Source organism: Schistocerca americana, chromosome 2 (genome assembly GCF_021461395.2).
Source record: "Schistocerca americana isolate TAMUIC-IGC-003095 chromosome 2, iqSchAmer2.1, whole genome shotgun sequence".
Classification (NCBI taxonomy): domain Eukaryota; kingdom Metazoa; phylum Arthropoda; class Insecta; order Orthoptera; family Acrididae; genus Schistocerca; species Schistocerca americana.
The window spans coordinates 902375881-902398839 of NC_060120.1; the positions used below are offsets into that span (position 1 = coordinate 902375881).

Below are 22959 nucleotides of genomic sequence, written 5' to 3' on the forward strand. Positions count from 1 at the left end.
TAGAAGTATGCTCCATGTTTTATACCGACACATTACGACGTTTTTGGAGAACGAGAATTTCTTCTGTAAAAATCAGCACGGATTCTGTAAAAAGATATATTGTGAAAAAGAGCTCGCTCTGTTCAGTGAAATGCAGAGCGCGATAGACAACGACGCCCACTTTGATGCCGTGTTCCTCGACTTCCGAAAGCCTTTAGACATACTTCCTCATTGTCTTGTAATGAACGAAACGCGAACTTCCCGATTATCGGACTAGATTTCTGACTGGATTTACGAATTACTGCCAGGTGAAACTCAACGCGTCATTCTTAACGGGACGAAATTGGTGAATGTAAAGGTGATTCCAGGAATACTCCAAGATGCGCCATAATAACGCTACTGTTTACCGCATATAAATATTTATTAAAAAGTACAGGGTGTACATAAATATTACTTATTGCACAAGAACTAAACATTGTACACATGTCATACATATCGCATTTTGAAGAGAAGCTCTGAAAGTTTTCTTTTACAAACATTCGATACGCGAACCATGAGTTCCCGGCAGACGTCGATACGGTAATCGAATTCTTGCCATACCAGTCTCAGCATGGCATCGTCGACTGTAGCAATCGCTTCCCGTATTCTCTCCCGGAGCTCTGCTGCATCACGTGGTAGAGGCGGTACATACACCAGATCTTTAATGTGTCCCCACAGAAAAAAGTCACACTGAGTGAGATATGGTGATCGGGGAGGCCATTTTATGGCCAGCTGTCCCCTTCTGTAGGGCGGCCGATCCATCGATGCGCCAGATCCATGTTCAGGTACCCACGAACTTCACGATGAAAATGGGGTGGAGTCCCATCCTGCTGAAAGATGAACGGAGAGTCCGATTGTATTTGAGGCATCAGCCATTGCTGCAACACGTCCAAGTAGGAGTATCCTAATGAATGTCTCTCGTACGCGTTCCACATTCTCTTCACCCACATTGGGACGTCCGCTTCTCTTTGCCGGCCACAAGTACCCCGCCGTAACGAATTTTTTGTGCCAGTGGTACATGGCCTTCCTTGTTGGTGGCTTCTTACCGCACTTCGTTCTAGACATCCGTTGAACAGCTGTAGCACACTTGTTTTGGTCGAAATCCAACACACAGAAAGCTCCGCGCCATGTGTGCAACTAGCTCTGACTATCGGCAAATTCACAAACTACGCTGTGGTGGTATACATGCAAGAAAAAAAAAACTTTCATGGTTTCTCTTCAAAATGATATGTATGACATCTGTACAGTGTTTGGTTCTTGTGCAATAAACAATTGAATGTGTTCCCGGACTTTATGTACGCCCTGTATGAGTTATCTAGTGGGTAAGTCGGAAACTCCAAGAGACGGATCACAGACAAAGCTATTGTCTATAAAAAGATTGCAACGCTAGAAGACGATAATGAAATGCAAGAAAGACTGCGGAGGATCGTTGACTGACGCAGGGACTCGCAGTTGATCTTGAACGTAAATAAATGTGACGTATTGAGCATAAACAGGCGATAAGATCAATTACTGTTAGATTACGAACGCAATGAACATTTAAAACTAATTTTAGAAAAAGCAGATCCAATCTGAGATTAATTGGAAGAATCGTAAGCAAATGTAATTCATCCACGAGAGGTGTGCCTTGCAAAATACTTATTCGACCGATTCTTGAGTGTATTCATCAGTCTGAGGCCTTTAGCAGGTTGGATTAACAGGGGCAGGGGGGAGGGCGGGAAGGGCCAGGAAGAGAGAGAGGGGGGAGAGAAAGATCCAATTAAGAACTATACGACTGACCATGGGATCGTTTAGTAAGCGTGAGAAGTGTTATGCAGATGTTCAACAAACTTCATTGGCAGATGCTACAAGACAGGCGTTGTGCAACATCGATAGAATTATTGCTGAAATTACGATACCATCCCATGAAGAGTAGGGAAACATATTATTTCTCACGAAATAGCCACGACGAGAAAAGAACACGAATTACAGCTCTTGTTTGTCGATGGTCTTTCTTTCCATGCTCTGTTCGCAAGTAGAACAGGGAAACCGGGAGGGAATAATGGGACCAGAAGTACCCTTGATGTCCTTGGCGTATAGGACTTCTGTAGTCAACGATTGGAAATGCAGGCGTTAGTGCAAGTTTCTTTTTCATTCTAAGTGGTGAACATTTTATATTTTTGTAGTGCTGAATCTTCTTCCAAGTTGTAGCTTTGTGTGCGGCCCAATTTACAAAATGCAAATGGCTCTGAGCACTATGGGACTTAACATATGAGGTCATCAGTCCCCTAGAACTTAGAACTACTTAAACCTTACTAACCTAAAGACATCACACACATCCATATCCGAGGCAGGATTCGAACCTGCGACCGGAGGGGTCGCGCGGTTCCAAACTGAAGCGCCTAGAACCGCAAGGCCACACCGGCCGGCCGAATTTACACTGCGCCTAATATTATTCCTCGAGTGTCCTCAGGGAAATAGAATTGTTTGTCCATTAAGGAGAGATAACGCATGCTTACTAGAAACACGGACTTCAACTTCTCTACATCGTCATATGCATCGTATTACAAGGAAAAACCAGCTTCAGTTTTTTTCCTTCAGTGAGTTATCTGGAAGGGTGGAGGTGGGGGTAGGGGGGGGGGGGTGGAGGGACGGGTGTGTCGTGGTGGCGCGTAATTGGGGCGGATAAGGGGACCGTTGCTGCCCAAGGTCCGTAATAAATTGTAAATGGAATTGTGATCCAGTTAATAGAGTAATCTATTACGAGGATTAGATGCTCATTAATTTCGGACCCAAAGCTAACATCCCCCGAATCTGACAAAATATTTCGGCACTATGTCGACGGGATTTGGGGGCCATAACCAATTCACAAGGCACAAGAACTCAGCAGTTAAGTGCACCAAGTTCTTTAAGGTCCTTAAAATAGACCAAGAAGTAACAGAAATGCAGACAGTTTTCAGCAGAGAGGTAACTGGGAATCATTTCGTAATATCATCTCCCGACTCAGGTAGACCTGCACTCCTTCTGCTCTTGGCCTTTTAAGTGTCACTGTACAGATTTATCAGATATTTTTAAGGAAAAAAATACACAGTTAAAAGAATTGTTGAGAAACGCAATCGTAAGCAAGGGGATGTTTTGTGTTGTCGGGTAATTGCGTGAACGGGGAATAGAATGTAGGAAAGAGATGTTGGGAGAGGAAAGGTATGAGCGTGGGACGTGAACCATGCCTCGATTGCTCAGCCGCTAAGATCGTTTCACCCCAATGGACAAGGCCTTGGTTCGAATCTTGCTCAAGTATGCAATTTTAATCTGTCAGTAAACTTCAGTTCCCTGTGGGCTTTGAACTCAACACGTGAGGTGCTTCCGTACGTCGCAAGTCTAGACATACCGGTACCGTAATGTCAGGAAATATTGTAATACATACTATCCTTTCTAATGAGCAAAAATCTTTCTTTTGGCACTATACTTGACCAAAATTACCGATCCGTAATTTTTTTATAGTAAATACTGTATTTTCTTGACGATAATAAAATATTTGAAAGCTCAGTACTGTGTTACGAGAGAGAGGTTCGAATCGTACTTGATAAGACTTTTGCTTTGAACAGCCCCTCGGCATTTTATAGGAAGCGCGCCAGGGGAAACTACGCCGGGATTTCTCTTGCACAGCATTTCGGCGACCCAGCGTTAGGTAAGTTCAAAGTATTTCATCGTTACGTAACACGTTTCTCGCTGCAAAGCCGTAACTCGCTGCCATGGCTCGGCAAGTTCTCCGTCGTTGCGCCCGGCTGCGTAATTCGTAATTGTCAGACCAGACTGCTGTGGAAAGCGCTTTGCTGTGTCATAAGAAATCCGTGTGGCTTTTGTGCGTTCGTGTTATCATGAAAAACTTGATTCTCTGTGTCTCTACACGATTACCCAGTCAGTTAATATCGACAGAGATAATTAGTTAATCGCTTAGTCTATGTTAAAATTGTAACACATAAGACAGTATTTTTTTCTTATTTAAAATGTATTAATTTCCGATTATTGTGATTAATCGAAAACATTATAACCATAGTGTTCACGTAAATGTCAGCTGATAGCTGGTAGACAGTTTTAACCGATGATCACAGGCACATACTGTGCAGTGATTAAGTACGGGGTGCTTGATGTTTGTCGGTATCTCTGTCCCGATTTTTGAAGGCGCAGTTAACGGCATTGAAAACAATTCCTTTACCATTGAAAAATCCATTTAGTGTATGTTCTAATAGAAAATATGAAGGTCATGTTGATGTATCAGAAAGACCGTGGGGAAATGCGAAGGGAAACTATCCAGCAGAAATGGGAACTGTTAGAAGACGGTCTGTTGGTTGGCAAGCAGGTATTCTAAAATATATTAATAACCGACACAGAAAAAGACGGCGAGATGGAAAAAAATGTACATCAGTTATCGGAGAACTGAGCGGTAACTAATTTGTTCCTATAAAGCATGGAATGCGATTTCCATAGCTAAAAACGTGTTCAAAAATGCCCTGAAATACAGATATCTACGTTGCGTTTCCCTTCTGCTGATACCTGAGCTTTGAACGTAGTAATCCCTGTAAATTTACCAAACATAAATAATTGGAAGCACCAAGCTAAATACAGTTACGAAGTAGCAGGGCCTGTGTTATTCAGAAGTACGATGCGCAGGAACATTGCATGTTATAGTGACTGTGACTTGACGGCCGTTTGTGGTGTCGAATAAAGATTTTAAATGTCATTCAGTCACTCCTTCATGACAGTTACGTCGAAATACAAAATATTTCGTGTTACTTCCCCAATACGAGGTCCTAGATTCTCGATAAATATTGTGTTTCTGGACGGGAATATATAACGTACGTGTGCAGTTGTGACACAAGGACGACGACATGTGGAAATTGGGTCTGGCTGTGATTCGTGCACGGATAGGCGAAGCGGTTAAGGCGACCGTTCGTGTGAAGCGGGAAATCCGGGTTGGCGTTCCCGTCCAGCACAAATTTTCTCTGTCGTTATTCCAATATACAGCCAATAGTGGTTCATACTCGCAGTTGCGAATACATTTCCTAAAAATACTGGTAGTGACAGAGAAGTTCAACAAAGAAAGCTGCGGCCAGTGTCTTATGGTGCGTCAAACGCGTACTGCAAGTTCAGCTTGTGGAACGAGGTGCAAGAATGAGTACAGAAGTGTTAACAAAAAAACGTTTAAAAAAAGCTACGAAGCACAGTCCAAGACGAATGACGAGGCGCTTTGTGTCCTTTTCTGTCTCTCGTAATTACAGTGAAATCAGGAAACGTCGAAGTTTTTATTTCTTGTTCCTGAACTTCAGTTCCCAATTCAAATTTGTTTGTGGTTTCGTCCACAGCTTGATCAACGTGCATGTTGAATTATTTGGGATGGCTACGTCTACATGATAACTCTGCAGTTCACGATTAAGTGCCTGGCAAAGGATTCATTCAACCACCTTCAAGCGACTTCTCTACCGTTTCACTCTGGGAACAACGCGCGGGAACAACGAGCATTTAAACCTTTCCGTGCGAGCTCTGATTTCTCGTATTTCAGTATGATATTATCATTTCTCTCTATGTACCTAGACACCAACAAAATATTTTCACACTCTGAGGAGAAAGTTGAAATTTTTCGAGAAGGTCCTGCCACAACGAAAAACGCCTTTGTTTTAACGATTGCCACCCCCAATTCGTATATCATATCCGTGACACTCTCTCCCCTATTTCGCGAAAATACAAAACGAGATGCCCTTCGTTGAACTTTTTCGATGTCTGCCGTCAAGCCTATCTGTTACGGATCCTACGCCGCATTGTAGTACCCCGGAAGAGGACGGACAAGCGTGGTGTAGACAATCTCCTTAGTGGACCTGTTGCATTTTCTACGTGTTCTCCCAATACATCTTAGTATTTGGTTTGCTTTGTCCAAAACATTATCTTTGTAGTCCCTCCAATTTAAGTTATTCATAATTGTAATCCCTTAGTATTCGGTTGAATTTACTGCTTTCAGATTTTTGTGATTTATCATGTAACCGAAGTTTAGCGAATTTCTTTTATTTCTCACGTGAATGAGTTTAGACATTTCATTATTTAGAGTCAGTTTTCCCTTTTCGCGCAATACAGATATTTTGTCTAAATCATTTTGCAGTTCATTTTTGTCACCTGATGACTTCACAAGACGATAAATGTCAGCATCATCTGCAAACAATCTTATGGGACTGCTCAAATTATCTCTTGAACCGGTTATGTAGATCAGGGACAGCAGAGGACCTATAACACTACTTTGGGGAACTTCTGATATTACTTAGTTTTTACTCGTTGACTTCCCGCCAGTTATTACGCATTGTAACCTTTGACAGGAAATCACGAACTCAGTCTTACATTCAGACGATACTCCATAAGCACGAAATTTGACTAGAAGTCGTGTGTGAGGTATGGTGTAAAAAGCCGTTTGGAAAAACTTGGAATCAATTTTAAAACCCCTCTCAGAAGCTCACATATTACTTCGTGAGAATGAACAGCTAATTACATACATTTCACAACAATGATATTTTTCTGAATCGTGTTGGCTATTTGTCAATAAATCATTTTCTTCGAGATAATACATAATGTTCTAACACAGTATATGTACAAAAGCCTATCGCAAATCGATGTTTGTGATACAGGTGTGTAACTCAGCGGATTTCTCTGTTTCCTTTCTTTGGTAGTGGTGTGACTTATGCAACTTTCCAGTCTTTGGGTACGGATTTTTGTACGAGCAAGCGGTTGTATATGACTGCTAACTGTAGAGCTATCGTATCAGGATACTCTGAAAGGAACCTGACTGGTATACAGTCAGCACCAGCGGCTTGGTTCTTTTAATTGCTTTAAACTGCTTCGCTATACTGAGGATATCTACGTCTAAGTTACTCATGTTGGCAGTTGTTAGTGATTTGAATTCTGGAATATTTTCTTTATCTTCTTTTGTGAAGGAATTTCGGAAAACCGTGTTTAGTAACTTTGATTTAGTGGGAGTGTCATCAGTAATATCACTATTGTTATTGCGCGCTGAAGGTATTGACTACGTCGTGCCCCTGGCGTACTATACATACGACCAGAATCTCTTTGGGTTTTCTGCCAGATTTCGAGAATGTCGGAAAATATTAAAAGCCTCTCGCACTGAAGTATGGGCTAAATTGCGAACTTACGTAAAAATATGTCAGTCTTTGGGATTTTGCGTTCTTTTAAATTTGGCAATTTCGTTGCTTCTGCAGCAGTATTCTGACATGTTTTGTGTACCATCGGGGATGAGTACCACCTCTTATTAATTTATTTGACATATGTCTCTCAATTCCCGTCGAGACGGTTTCTTTGAATTATAGTCACGTTTGGTCTACGCTTGCGCAGTCAGATGGAAGGAGAGAAGACTGTCACTTAGGAAGGCGTCAAGCAAATTTTTATATCTTTTTTTAAATAGACGTATTTTTCTTTCCTTTCTTGTCCTTGGACTCTTATCAGTGCAGTCTGGTGCCTACAACTTGTAGATAACTTTTAGCTGATGGTATCTTATCCCTGATATCTCAGCAGTTTCGTAGAATGAGTTATCATTTTCCCAGTAACCGAATCGAATCGGCGTCGTATGTGCGTGGAATTTGATCAGGTGGGACATGGAGAAGTGCAGTCACGTCGACGACGTAGGCGGTCGGCGCGAGGCGACGCTTATCGCGCTGTGAGCAGCTGTTGGCAGCCCGCGGGCACGGCAGGCAGGTAGCGCGGCAGGTAGCGCCGTGGCCGCCAGAGGGCAGTGGCGGCGCCGTCACGTCATGGCTGGTGCTGACCCACAGCTGGGCCGCCAGCAGCCAGCCAGTCAGCGGCGCGCCGTGTCTGCAGGTAGCGTGGTGCGCGGTCGCGGCTGTGGGCTTGCGCGTGCCCTCAGTGTGTACGTGTTTGTTCTTCTGTGAATCTGACGCAGTGTTTCGAGAATGTAATTCTCCAGGCGGACCAGGCAGTTTCTTTCGCAGGTCTCCACACCGAAACTAACAACTGCGGTGATTCTGCTGTAGAAGTGCCCTCCATATGTACTTCACCACAAAGTATTCAGCTACAGAGGCAGTCCAACACTGTAACAGTATCGCCGGAATGTGGTCAATAGATCCAGTGTGCTAAGGTTTGCGAGGTTATTACTGGTGCCGATTACGCAGCTGTGTACAAGGAACCTATTATCCGTTCCGTCAACGTTTATACTGCAGAATTAGCAAAGGAAAATACCTGTAAACAGAAATAGGAAGACTGTAGGCCCCTTGGAGCTGACCACTCAGAGTGGAGACCAGGCGTGGTAGTGTGTGGTGTGGACGAGAGTGATGGTCGCGTCACAACAATGAGGGGCACGTCGGAGTCTAACGGCAGCAGCAACGGAGTGTCGAGCCGGCAGCAGCAGTGGAGCCCGTCCGGCGGCGGCGGAGGCGGCAACCTGCGCTTCTGGCAGTCGCAGCACGCGCATGCCCCGCCGCTGCCGCCCCCCAACAGGAACGGCGCCGGCGCCGGAGGCGGACCTTTGGTGAGCGACAGCCACACAGCGTGCTCTGGTCAGGGCGCCTTGCATCTACTTCTGTGCTCCGCAAGCCATTGTACGATGTCTGACGGAGGGTGTATATTGTACGAGGGTCATAATCGCCCTGCCACCTCTCTCCCCAACTGATTCCATACAGGGATATTGCGCGGGTAGAAAGACTCGGTACATCTGCGCAAGTAAGTGAGGCTGTCATCAGCCCCAAGGTTGGTTCCAACCGCAGTGATGCACAAGACTTGGTCTACATCTACAGCTATACTCCGCATGCCACCTTTCGACCTATGGCGGAGGGTGCTTTGTGTATGTCAGTTCCCCCTTTTCCTTTTCCAGTCGCGACTGGTTCTCGGGAAGTGACTGTTGATGAGCCTAAGTATGAACTCGAAGCGCTTCAGCTTCATGGACACTCTGCAATGCACACAAAGAAGGAAGCAATATACATAGTGTTCGGAAATTTCCGTTACATACTTGTAGAGGGGAGTGAGTACATAATAGGCTGTTTTGAATAGGAACCCATGTCCAGAAACGTCATCCAACGACGCTGCGGAGTGTCAAACTTTTAGGCCCCGTAACCTGTAAATGTATGTATATACAAGATAATTCTCTGATGATGTTACAAACTGTCTAGGATGATGGAGAAAGCTGACTGTATCAATTTGAGATAAGGGTCCCTGTACCGGAAACGAACGCTTCAGCAGTTATCATCGAAAGCTATTCTGATATCTTTGATAGTGGAATAAATGTACCGGTAATGTTGCTAAGATTTTACGGTAGGCAGTTTTCAGAGCTGTTAGTATGGACCAAAATAAGAGAAAAATCTAGTATACATGGGCTCTAAAATTCATACTTAAAGAGCTATGCGCATTTTTTCAATGAACGAGATGTTTCATAGTAGCGAAGAGGAATAAGTGTTCGTAGCTCCTCATGTATGCGTCTTAGAACCCATGGTTACTGCACATTTTTTCCTTGTTTCGGTCCATACTATCACCTCTGAAAATTCCTTACCCAATCTTGCCAACATCAGTATCAGTACATGTATTCCACTGTCAGAGGTATCAGAACGGTTTTTTCTTCTAAATTTCGACTCGTTAGTTTCCGGTACATGTATCCTAACTTCACATTGATACATTTAACCTTATCCATCATCCTAGATAGTTGGTAACGTCACCAGGGAATAACCCAAATCGCCGGCGCCTATAACTTCGTTAGTTTACATTTCTCGCCATGGTACCCTGTTCAAAATATTATGTACTCAATCCCCTCCACAAGTCCTCTAGTTTGTAATCCGGAATTTACGAACACCCTGTGTATTGACTGACTCTAGGAACGAACGTTCTCAGTACGCGGTCGGTAGACCACACCCCCATCCTACAAAAAATCCGAGCTTGTGTACCACTCTAATGACGTCACTGGCGACAGAATTTTAATCTTCCATCTGTCCTTCACACCGTCATACAGAACGCCCCTCTTGCAGCGCCTGCCACTGGAGTTGACTGAGAATCTCCGCGACGCGCTTTCGCCCTTACTAAATGAACCTGTAACGAAAGGCGCTGCTCTTCTTCGGATATTCTCTATTTCCTCCATCAATCTTATCTTGTATCGATGCCAGTCGGACTAGCAGTGTTAAAGTTTTGGTCGAAAAAGGGTTTTTAAGCTAGCTCCTTTGTGGAAGGAATACATTTTCTGAAGATTCTTCCAGTGAATCTGTCTTGCATCTGCCTTGCCAGCGCTTAGTTTTATGGGATGGTTCCACTTTAAATCGTTCCCTACGCATACTCCTAAATATTTTATGAAAGTAACTGTTCCCAGTGATTGCTCTGCAGTGTTGTGTAATCATACAGTCACCAGTTTTCTATCTGTTACGCAGTACGTTACATTTGCGTATGTCGAGGGTAAGCTACCAATCCCTCCACCGACTGTCGATCCACTGCAGGTCTTCCTGCATTTCTCTGCAATTTTCTAGTGTTGTGACTTCCATACAACAGTAATATCCGCGAAAAGCCTCGTGGAACGTCTGACATTATCTAGTAGTTCATTTATATACATACTGTGAGCTTTCAACGGATTTCACCAGCCAGTTACAATGGGGGCCGGCCGGTGTGGCCGTGCGGTTCTAAGCGCGTCAGTTTGGAACCGCGTGACCGCTACGGTCGCAGGTTCGAATCCTGCCTCGGGCATGGATGTGTGTGATGTCCTTAGATTAGTTAGGTTTAAGTAGTTCTAAGTTCTAGGGGACTGATGACCTCAGAAGTTCAGTCCCATAGTACTCAGAGCCCAGTTACAATGGGCCAATAGCAGTAGCAGAAAGTGGACCCTGAACCGCGGTGGTTCTTGTCGTCCCCAGAAGTGAAAGATATGACGACAAATATAGGACCGTCAGGTATCGAACGTCGGATCTGTAGATTTCTAGTCCGGTATTTTCACACTGAACTACGGAACCACAAATATGGGTCCAAATTTATCCAATTGTAGCGTCTTGATCTTAACGCGAGATACACGTTCGTTGAATTAATACGGCCCTTGAATCGTTTCGGAACTTCAGCCATTGTAAGTTTGCCACTACAAGCTTTCCGCAGTGCATACCATCCCTCTTATAACGTCGCCCACTGCAGTTAGTTAAACATTTCCGTCGTACGTCACGGTCACACTCACTAGACAAACATGGGACAAATCGTTCAGCGTTACTTCTTTCTCCGGACCGAGATTATTCTCACGAACTCGATTTATAAGCGACCACTTTCGTGCCTGAATTGCTCATCTTCAGAATTGTTCCAATAAATCCGATTGTGGCATTTGCCTTCCTTTCTCAGGCTTAGATTTATGAAATCATTTAGTCTTAAATCGTTCCGATCAGAATCTCGTAGATACTTGAAGATTGTGACTAGCTCCGGTGATCGCCGATCGCGTCCAACGACAACGGGCCTATTCGTCCAATTACGCTCTTCACATTGCAAGTCTTTATGTTTACAGTCAGCTGGTTATCTTAACACCAAGTGCTGATAACCTCCACCATTGCAAATTCGCTATTTGTGTCTTCGTTTTTGTATATCAAACATGTTTCATCCCAGATGTGCAGCCTTCATGATGCTCTTTTTTTTTTTTTTTTTTTCTTTCATAACCTGGAATTTTGTTCGAGTGACGAAAAGATACATATTTTGGCTTAAAACGAATATGCAGTTTATAAGAGAAATGCAGCTCTTCCATTGACAGGCAACGACAATGTACACTTGCCCTCTTCTTTTCGTCTGCTAGTTGTCATTCTTGACAGTCTATACCTCTACCAGTCTGAAAGCAACTTGATGTTCTATCGAAAGATGAACTACAAGTTACACGCCGATACAAGTGTTTTTGCCTCGCGTAGTGCATACCTATATTTGAATCCGTTTATCTTGTACCTGGATATGTGAAAGGTAACGACCATCCCAACCAGTTGCACAACGAGACGAAGACTGCCCGTGTAGTGAAAACACTCTTCTGAGGATTATCAGCCACCACAACCGTCCTGGAATGTCCGTCCCCCCCCCCCCCCATTTGTGTTCCTGCCACTTTGTATGGATCTTCGATACGACGTAGTTCGGAAACTAAGTCTTTCTTACTGTCTATTCATCGGACTTCATGTGCGTATGTGCCCTCGAAAGACCCCATGAATTTCCTCATTTAATTACAATGAGCTTATGTTGCGTTTAATGCTTCTCAGTGAAACTGCTTTCTTTGGTTTAGTGCGCCGGTTGTTAAAAGTGGATACTACTGCGTTAGTTGTAATGTGACACTTTTGTTAAGGCATAATCTTTTTGCTGGTTATTCAGTCACGGAAGACGTGGAGAAAAATGTCTCCCTGCCATCTGAAGAAGTGCTAGGAGTCTTGTTCTTTTAAGGCTTGTCGAATCCAGTGGAATATACCTGTATACCTCTCATTGGACTGTTCGGCTGGCAGACAATATTCTTATAGCACTTCTTTGTACATACTTCTGAAAATGGAATTTAATCTTATCACGCGAGTATTTTCCGATAGTTAAGAGAACTCGATAACGCCAAGAGTGTTTAATTGCTTTTGAGATCGTCTGGAAATTTACTGAAAATGGCAAATGTGATTGGGTAGTTTGTATGTTTCACTCGTTAGAGGGAGCGTAGTTTCCAACGCTTCTGTTGTCATCCTGAAGAAGACTCCACGTCTGGCACCTTTTACCTTCCTGGTCAGTGGAGGTATGGCATAGATAAGTATGCACGGACGTGAAGGGGCGGTAAGAGCCCATTGTGTAGTACACGGTAAGGTGTGAAGGAAGGCAGTTCCAGCAGATGCCACACAGAAGCTAGCAGAGTTAGCTAAGTGCATCCATCAACACTGGAAAATATTCGTACTGCTTGTTTCTGCCATCTCCTCACCATCGTCCCAGGTGTAAGCTTCACTACTGTTCAACACCAGTTGGTCAGTGTTCAACACCAGTTGGTCTTAAATAATGAAGAAAAATGTGTGTTACCAGTTTACCGACCTATGATAAGGGATTCTTCCACATAACCGACAATACCCTATTGTTGCTCGGTACTGTGTGTCTGATGGTGTAAGCGTTAACGGATTCTTAAACAGTTGCATTCTGAAGTAAACAGTATACTCTTTTCCGTCTTCGGACCGTAAAGCCCGCTCAGCTTCTGCAGGTCTTCATATTTTTATCCAGAAATATTCAGAATTTTCAGCTCACTGATTCGTCTGTATGTAATTTCGTTCACATTTCCGTAAAGAAAATACCTGGAGAGAACAGCATATATGTCTTTAGAAGGGCCGTAAGCTGTTTGACTCTGGAGGAATGCGGTTAGTCCTTCGTGCAACAAGATGGATTGACCTCGGACGTATTTGGTCAGTCAGTTGCGTGTACGTTTTGCAGTGTTCGTGTGGACTCTCTGGTAACGATTTAAACTGTACGGTCTAAAAACCATTAAACTCAAGAGGATAAGAAAGAATGTTTGAGTTAATGATATTATCTGTTAGTCGAGTTTTTGTACTCTTGTCTAATTTGGTTAAACTTTGCTTGATTGGTTCTGATCTTGCAATATTATGTTTCAGTCACCATATTAATTACAAGTCGCCCAAACATTTTGGTTTTCATTGCCTTCGGTGGGATGAGCGTCAAATTTTCTTCGATATCATTAGGATATACCAGGACGGGGATAGGTGCAACTATCGTCCGTGCCCTGTTCGAAGAGTGTCTCGTAGCTGAGCCCCGGAGTAATTTTCAGAAATTACTGGAAGCGTAAATCGGTATGACAAGATGAGTATTCGAACTCTTCTCCTCCCGAAAATGAGCTAAATATCGTGGCCACCTAAACATCTCCCGCGTTTTTGTAAGCCTTACACCTGTCGCGTTTTATAGTTTTCTAGACCTTGTTTTGTAATTATTGTTGCTGAAGATCTCCCTGTACTTTATCATTTGCCCTGTAGGACATTACACTGTATTACCACCCTGCAGGGAGCCATATGAGTATCGGGAGCTGCCCATTTCTTCCAAAAAACGTCAAAATATTATGCCACTCGGCCGTGCCTTACTGTCAATTCAAGGATCTGCTGATGGCAGTTAGGGGTAGTTTTATTTTTCACCGACGAAACTCAAGGTCGTAGGTGGTGTTGCGGGCTGTAGCTACTGTCTGCGGCCAGGAATATTCCACAACACAGTTCGCACGCGGAAAATGAGTCAAATGGACGGTGATCTACTGTCTGGGGTAACACGCTGCGCCCTTCCGTGCTGAAGAAAGATGATGTAATAAAAGCATTTGATAGTTACTTCAGTCATTGTTGATTTATTGATGAGCTGATTTTCGTTTTCTAGCCTCTAAACCTGAACAACAGTAAACGTAAAGTTAAAGATATAATAAGAGATACTGGCTACAGAGGAGGGATCACACCCACTCAAGGCAACTTGAGCGCAAGGCACATCACAGCAGCAGTACATCCAGGCCTGTTTGAAGTGCAATCATCTCACTTGTTGGATGCTGCCGTGTGCGTCTGAAGAGCGTACGAGATCAACAGAAAAATAAGCCTTAACCTGCAGAATGAACGAGATAATCTGTTACCGCAACCCAGTCTCTTCCAGTTTAATCTTCTGAACAAACTCCTTATTTGTTCCCGTATAGGGATTATCATATATTCCTGGAGTCATCATTTAAAGCCAGTTCTTGAAATTTCGTTAGCAGACTTTCTACGGGTAATTTGCGTTTATCTTCAAGTCTCTGCCAGTGTCAGACAAACCTGCGACCATTCGTGCAGCCCTTCTGTGCCCTGCCAGTCCTATTTGGTATGGGTCCCATACGCTTGTGAACAGTCTTCCAGGATGGGTTTCCCGAAAGATTTATAAGCAATCTCCTTTATAGACTGATTGCATTTCGCTAGTATTGCACCAATAAGCTGAAGTCTGCTACCTGCTTTACCCACGGCTGAGTGTATGTGACCGTTCCACTTAATGTCGCTATGAAGTGTTACACCCAGGTATTAGCTAATTGTTAACAGAGGGGCTAACTTAGCTGCGAATTGGGCATAGAATCTAATAGGGATTGAATGTATGGAATCTATACCACAGGAAATGAAAGCACAAGAGTTTCCATAGATCACAGAATCAGCAACGATAATGAGACAAACATAAGACTGAAAATGAGTATGAGGTGAGTCAGCATTGTTGGATCCAACGACACTTTTCAGTTAGTGAAGTCACAATGTTTACGTAACAACATGAAACGGCAAGGGTCCATTAAAAATACAATATTGGTTCATACTACGCACACTCTCCATGCAACACATCACACAGCGCTGAAGAGACGCCAAATATGCACACACTTCACCTTACGTATCTGCATTTCCTGCAATCAAATTCGTTTCTTTCGCCTTATAATTACCTTGGTCTCGAGTATGTGTGCATTAAGCACGCGGGAAACGACTGATAAACACAGAAAGGAAGGGTTCAATTTGGCACTTTCAAATAACACTCTTAATGTTCCGAGGTTGCTTGACACACACACACACACACACACACACACACACACACACACACACACACACACACACACGGATGTGGACAAAGAAAGTGCGTGGTGCAACTGGAAAAGAACATTTTTCTTCAAAATTATATTATTTTCTGTTGTCTCTGGTTCCAGTTGAACATAATTTTTATGTATCTATATGCAAAATTTGACCCCGAATCACGCGAATTCGACTTTTATGGTTATCACTCTGTCGCACCAATTGCTTAAGTCCGGAGTATTGTTAAATTTACAAATCCAGAGATCTGGATTTCAATCCTCGATTGATCCTAAATTTCTTAAATGTCAATCTATCGCATCTTCCATTTCTGACAATAGCTTGTTAATAAGAAATAACAGCGAGTTGCATCATGGTTCGGAGTCGACGTTAAACTGTAGCTCCCCTAATAATCGTTTGAGTAAATCAGTTCAGGTCGGAAGCCGGCGAGAGCGTACCACTTGCAATAAGACCATGCTTAGTTCAGCAGTGTGGCGATGAAACCAGCGTCCGGGTCGATGACGACTTACATTTCCGTATTAGTAAGTCACAGAGCAATATTTTGAACAAGGTTTCAAAAATTATACGTGTTCAGACAACAGGTTTCGACCGAGCTTTTCGGGAAGTTTCTCTTGCTTGTCACATTTATGCCGTAACTAGAATCACGTTTCAGATATTTCCAGTTGGGTACGCCTTTGCCCCACTCCCAGACTGATGACATTTGGCCGAAAAGAACGAAGTTAGGCAACAGCCAGCCTGACAGTCCTGTCCTCATAAAAAGAAAAAGAACCCATGCACATTATAAAAAAGTGTGTGTACCATATGTCCTCCTGAACTCCTGGATCGATTTCAGCCAATCTTGGTACATATATCCCTTACTGTCAGACAACTGTCTCTGTGGGGATATTATCCAGTTCAAGAGATATGACGTCATAAACATTGAGATCCGTGAAAAAATGACGCATTATGCATGAAGTTCTAATACGTTTGTTATTTACTACTAAGACACTCCTACAGTCGAGGCAACTTGAGGATATCCCTGACTCCTGGCAGCGTTTTTAACAGTTTTCAGCTGCGAAGCGGAACCAGCTGTAGCCGAAAACAGTAGTCTACAGAGATCGAAGAGGCGTCGCTTTAGAGACGTTGTAGACACGCGAAGCAACTACGCCCAGCTACTTGGACATGTAACTGGAAATATTGTTTATAATCAGGTTCTGAATTAAACAGGCATTGCGTTTCTACCTTTATGCATATTTTTTGTACGACTGTTTCATAATTTCAAAAGTGTTTTCTCGACTTCATAGAAATGAAGTTTTTTTGTTGCACTATATCTACAGTTAATTATTTTCGTTTCTAATAGAAAATTAGCAGTATAAATTCCAGGGCAGTGCTGGTTTTGTCAGCTAGTATTTTAAAAAAAGTGAACTCATTAAGAAGAGAGCAGCTCTGATAACTGCCCTAAAAGTAACGTGTAATTCAAGGCGGAATTTAAAGTGAAAGGTATGATATTAGGATTTTGATTTTACTACTGTAAAAGTCATCGTAGTTAAAGTGGCAGGTTAGTGACAGAAACAGTTGGTCTGATGCAGACGCCAGTATGCACAATGGCGTTTATACACAGAACGGACCCGAGCGGAGACGGTGACGAGTGTGGGGCAGGCGGAGTTTGTGTGTGCTCTGCGGCCGACCAGCCTTGCCGCACGGCGTCCTCGTTGGCCGTGGGCGCATGCCAGCACGATGTGGCACGCATTTCCTTAGGCGACCGTTGCGAGGCCCTGGGCTCTGGTGTCCAGGCCGGCGGCCCCGTGTGGCTTGAGACGGGCCAACGTCGCTCCGACTTGCCATCTGACGACAACCAGGCTACCAGAGGCTTTATAATTCTGCGCTGCTTTCCAGATGATACCGCGACCTCGTGATGAAACGGACGAGAGATGCCGAATAGGCTTACGCACGCAACGTGTTTGCCTTGCATTGTAGTGTTCTGTGTCATATAAACGAACTAAGGAAGATACGTAACCTTCAGTGATGTTTATCTCTTTATCTCGCTTTTATTTTCAATGTCTTTGAGTTCAGTGTGTGTGCGTATGGTGGTTGTTTTTTTTTTTTTTTTTTTTTTTTTCCAAAGGCAAAGGAAATTTTTCTGTGGCTAAACGATTTCTATGGAAATATGCTGTAGTGTTTCGCGACTGGTGTTTCTAACAAACAAAAATTCACAGCAAATCAAAAGTATAAAAATGAAAGCTCTTGGTGTATGACTGCGAACTGCATGTGAACGCTTGCCTGTCGTGGACAGTGTTCCTCATCCGTCCCTGAAGGATCAAGCCAGTGAATACACAGGCAGACGTAGTCCCACGAGTTACAGCAAAGCACGCTGAAGTTGGCTCAATGAAAGGGTCACCTAATTTACGGTAGTATGGAATTCCATTCAGACCTTCATGCAGCCATCTCGATTTCCTTATATCATCATACCTAGGCGCCAGGATGTGACCGCCTTCATGGAAGATCTCTTGCTCATTCTGGTCTAAGATTATTCGCCGAACTGTCCCAGTGAGCGACGGTAGATCCTCATGATCGGAAACATTACAAGTACCCGTTAACAAAAAGTGTAAAATCTAATAAAGTAGAGACAGTGTGTGAGTGTAGACTTCCCCGGCGCTTACGAAAAGCTGTCGGGCTTCCAGCCTGGTGGCAGCGTTGAGATAACCGCGACATTCCGAAGAGTACCATATTATCATCTTCTGACGAAGTTCTGAGGTATACAGGGACATCCACAATACGTCTTCACTTCGCGACTTCTTGATGGTACTATGACACTCGTCGAAACATCGTGCTATCTCAACTATACCACCTACATGGGAACTCGAGGGCTTACCATCGTAAGTACAGCGCGAGATGCTGATGGTGTATGACACTCTTCTAAACATCGCGGTATCTTAATAATACCACCTATGTGGAAACTCGAGGGCTTCTGATCATAAGTACAAAGAATATTTATAAAGAATCTGCCGGTAGATCGGAATAACGTACTGCGACTAGTATGGAAATTTCTATTAATTCTCTGGTTGGCTCACCTCACACGAAGGCATCTTTCCGTGCGACATAACATACTTAGGACTAGAGTAGCAAAAACTACCGTAAGCTATCGTAAGTACGCGTAGACTACGGTAGTTTTCCTGGTAGCTTTTGTCTGTTCTAACCGTGTTGTCTATATGTTAGGTATGTCGCATACCTGTTGGGCGCTACCTCATTTCGATCGCTTTGTTTGCATGTGCGATCTTTGTTTTACTAGGTTCCCCAAGAAACCGGAAGTGGTGAATCGTCTAGAAACTAAGTGCTACGTAACATTTCCTTTCTACGTAGTTATTTTCCTGTCTCTTACCTAAAATAAACAGTATTTATAGCAAATTTGAAATTGTTAATGTTCATTCGGTTCCTTTCGAAAATTATTGGTTTGCAACGTGGAACAGAGAGGTACTGCAGAAAAAAATAAAAAGGATACGCCTTTATCGTATAGCGGTAGAAAATGCACTTTCAACATGTCAAACATCGCTTTAATTTTTAGTTGAGCATATACAAAACATATTTCTGTTATTCCTAAACAACTTTCGCACGTATCAGTTATAGCAAGAAACTCTTGCCTTTATTCATGATGAAGAACGTTGTATTGTGTACAAAATAACAACAATAATTATACAGAATTTTTTGTGTTTGTGCATGTAAACTATACTTGCATCAAAAGTAATTGTTTTGGTTACATAAAAACGCAGAAGTTTCTTGATCAACTAACTTATTTATTTATAAAATGAAATTAGTATTTTGTAAGGATGTAAAATAAGCAGTGGACTAACACTGAACGATATGCGGCTTTAATTATGTCAAAAATGTAAGCAAATAAAAAAACAAAGATAAGTAATTGGTTCCAGTTCCTCTCTTATACCTTCATGTTTTCTCCCCTACCAATGCTACCAAAACTATCGAATTGAGGGTTTGGTAGTGCGCAACTCTACGTGGCACTAACCCTAATGCGCTTCCTTGTATCCAGCAACTGAGTATTTGTACATTCCATACAAATCTCCAGAGTACGCCCATAGAACAACATCGTCGATGAAACCATAACACCGCTGATTTCTCTTCGCGTCAGATGTGAATTCCTTTCCTTTTTAGAGAATGAATTTCTGCCTTTTTAACACACTTGGGGTTCCCAAATGAGAGGCTGCGTGTAACTGCAGGATGCAATCAGTGCAATAATGTAAGTCATTGTGCCATCCCAGTCCCGGTTACATATACGTGTTTATTTAAATAGGCACTTTTTCTTTACCGCCGTCTATTATTAAATTGGCTGTAGCATAGTTCGATCTTCATGATCTGAGTGTCATTTCTACCCCACTGGAAATCATTATTTGTCTTTCACAAGACAGTATCCAGAATTTGGTGCCGAGTGCATTTTACTCCGGTATCGGTTGCCATCTTTCCTGTTGCATTCGTTGGCGGTTCGTGAGAATAATTACTCGTGGGAATCACCCTCAATTCCTCTAAAATTTATAGTAGTCGTCATTGGCTGGAAAACGCCTCTCCCTTTTGAATCTTCTCCGTCTCCTGTTTAAAGCTATGTAGCGGAGCACTGAACAAGTGAGTGTAACGGATGACAGCTCTACCTCGTGTATATTTCGTACTAGAGCATTACTTTCCATGTTTCCCATCGAATGTCTACCTAGCATCTGCCTCTTTCACAGCTGTAGCTCGGTGAGTGTTCATTCCACGTTGCTACGAAGGGTATCACTAAGTACTTCATTCATTTCACTGACTCTTTCACTGCGTTTGATGGAGTGGATCGTCTCGCCCGAATGTTATGGGGAATCTGCTGTGCTGTGCTGTGCTGTGCTGTACTCTGTCTGTGCTCGCTGTGCCGACACACTGGTTTAATGCTGCCGGAAATAGAACGGAATAGCCGCGCCGATTGTAAATTGCTTTCGACCCAGCGCGTCGGATATTTCGTTAGGGCGAGGCAGGTGGCAAGTGGAAGCAGTCTTCTGTTTGCTATCACATGCAGTTGAGACCAGAGAACGATTTAATGAGTCGATGCTACTGAAAAGTCAATGTTAATGCAGACGTTCCGAGGGAATACTACGTGCTGTATATAGCGCTCATTGGATTTATGACTTAGTAAAGATATTGAGTTGTTCCACAGAAGCAGCTTGTGAAACAAATTGTAGGATACCATTTACCGTCTTATTAACGCCTCAGTTGTGCAGCACAGTCGCGTTAGCACACACTAAAACTATTTGCCGCCAGAAGTCAGCGAAATAAAACTGAAGCTAAAATTTTGTCACTAGTTACACTTAATGGTTGGTTATCGAAGCTGGAACATTACTTGTTAGAGGAAGATGCAGACTAATGTATTGTGCAGTAGCAGGTAGTGACGGAGAGCCGAACGAAATACAAAGAAAAGCTTGTGCAAAGGCCATGAACCAACATTTTACTACTTCGTAATGGATCTTAGGAACAAAAGCAAAAAAGGTTGATGGTGGAATATTATTCATAAGAGAGTCTTTCATACTAATGTGGTGTGCAGCAGCATGCAGAGTCCGTAGAGCCGAACGAAATTATAGAAAAAGGTTTCTCAACAGGCGTTGATCTACCGCTGTAGACAGAAAATTACGAGATACGCGGTCGCTTGAGTTAGAAAGAGATGGCATTCACAGTAGTACTGAATAAATACTTGATGACGATTACTGCTGTCGTGGGAATTTCTTCTAGTGTGTGTCATGGATCCCATTGCCGCGATAGCGAAAGTTCCGTTCTTGGCTCCACGTCGCGATGCATGTGCTGGCTATTCAGTGGAGCCAATAAGCTGTCGTATTTACTTTCCTCGGCTTAGGCTCATAGTCAGCGCGTAAAGCCTTCAAACCGACTGTTTTTGAAAATTATTTACAAAATTAACTAAAATTAAAGTCCTCATGCTATCCTGGCCGCATAGTCGTATCGTTTGGAAGAATCTGCAGCCATACAAGTGTAATATTCTTCTTGTTTTCGTTGTGTATTACGCATTTTATGTAGTGTACAGAGACGTGAGAAAACGTCGAAGACTTGAGTAGGATTGATCTAGTTAGCTTCAAGAGAATGCCATACAACTTTGAATCGAACTACACGCTAGAACTTTATGAACGCCTGCTGCTGCTCCCTGGGAGCGCTTGTGGCATGGCGATGTGTATTACACACCCCATTTTGTGGCTTGATTACCAGTCACATTTCATTTGAAATAGTAAAAATGATACCGAAAAGGCATTAGACGTATTTTTTTATTCCAGTTATTTTACTGTCTCGGTTTTGTCAAGAACAGGCACTCCCTTCCATAAAAACAAGCCGCTTCATTTATGGGAATTCCGGTAATTTTTTGTGGCAACTCTAGGGGAAAGTAACGTTTTGTTTTGTTTTCTCGTAGGTGATGTATCCGTGACAAGGTCGAATGTAATTGAAGTTTCCAGATCAACTTACTGTACTTAATGTGATGATAGTAGAGTGTATTCGGGATCTGAACTGACGGGAACGCCTCATATAGAAGGGATGGGGTGGAGGAATGGAAACCATTTCGTACAAAATAAAACTCGTAAGTATCGAAAAAAGTGTTCATTAACCACCAAACATAGTAACTCTACCACTTTATAACAGGTGCCTTTTGAGAGAGTATAATTTCACATTTATTCTTACAGTTTTGTTGTCAGGCAGGTAATATAAAAAAAAAATTGTTCAAATGGCTCTGAGCACTATGGGACTTAACATCTGTGGTCGTCAGTCCCCTAGAACATAGAACTACTTAAACCTAACTAACCTAAGAACATCACACACATCCATGCCCGAGGCAGGTTTCGAACCTGCGACCGTAGCAGTCGCACGGTTCCGGACTGAGCGCCTAGAACCGGTAGACCACCGCGGCCGGCAGGTAATATTCAGATAGATGGTATCTTCCTTATATTTACATTTTTGGTAGTCTTCGGCATTGACTGGTAATGTGAGGAAAAAATCAGTCTGAATTGATCGTACACCGATATTGGAGTTTGTAGAACCCAGAATTACCTGGCATTTTCAGTTGCGAAATAGCCACTACTGCGAATGAACCGATTCTGCAATAAAAGTAGTGATTCTGTTGAGAACAACACCCACTGAAATCGTACAAGGGAGAGAGACTTCTCCCAAATGCGAATCATGGTTTAGGCTGTGTAAGGTGTGGTTGGTTACACCACGATTTTCGATGACGCATATGTTCGCATTGAAAGCAACATGACTATTAAGTTAAATGAACTCATTTTTGGTGATTGTGAGCATTTAATGGTTCTGGCAGTGTCCGCAGAAGGTCCCATGTGACCTCCGCAATAGTGTGGTTTGAACATTCCCGAACATTTATAGTTTGCGTAGC

The 22959-nt window shown here is 43.0% G+C and overlaps 1 protein-coding gene across 1 annotated transcript in view; it reads left to right on the top strand.

The window, feature by feature from the left end:
* The first annotated feature begins 7861 nt into the window (after positions 1 to 7861).
* LOC124595905 (serine/threonine-protein kinase 26-like) overlaps positions 7862 to 22959 on the top strand; it is a 180192-nt gene continuing 165094 nt past the window's right edge. The window contains exon 1 of the mRNA XM_047134816.1: positions 7862 to 8536. Within this exon, the coding sequence (XP_046990772.1) occupies positions 8357 to 8536 (180 nt within the window). The 5' untranslated portion in view covers positions 7862 to 8356. The remainder of the gene's footprint in view (positions 8537 to 22959) is intronic.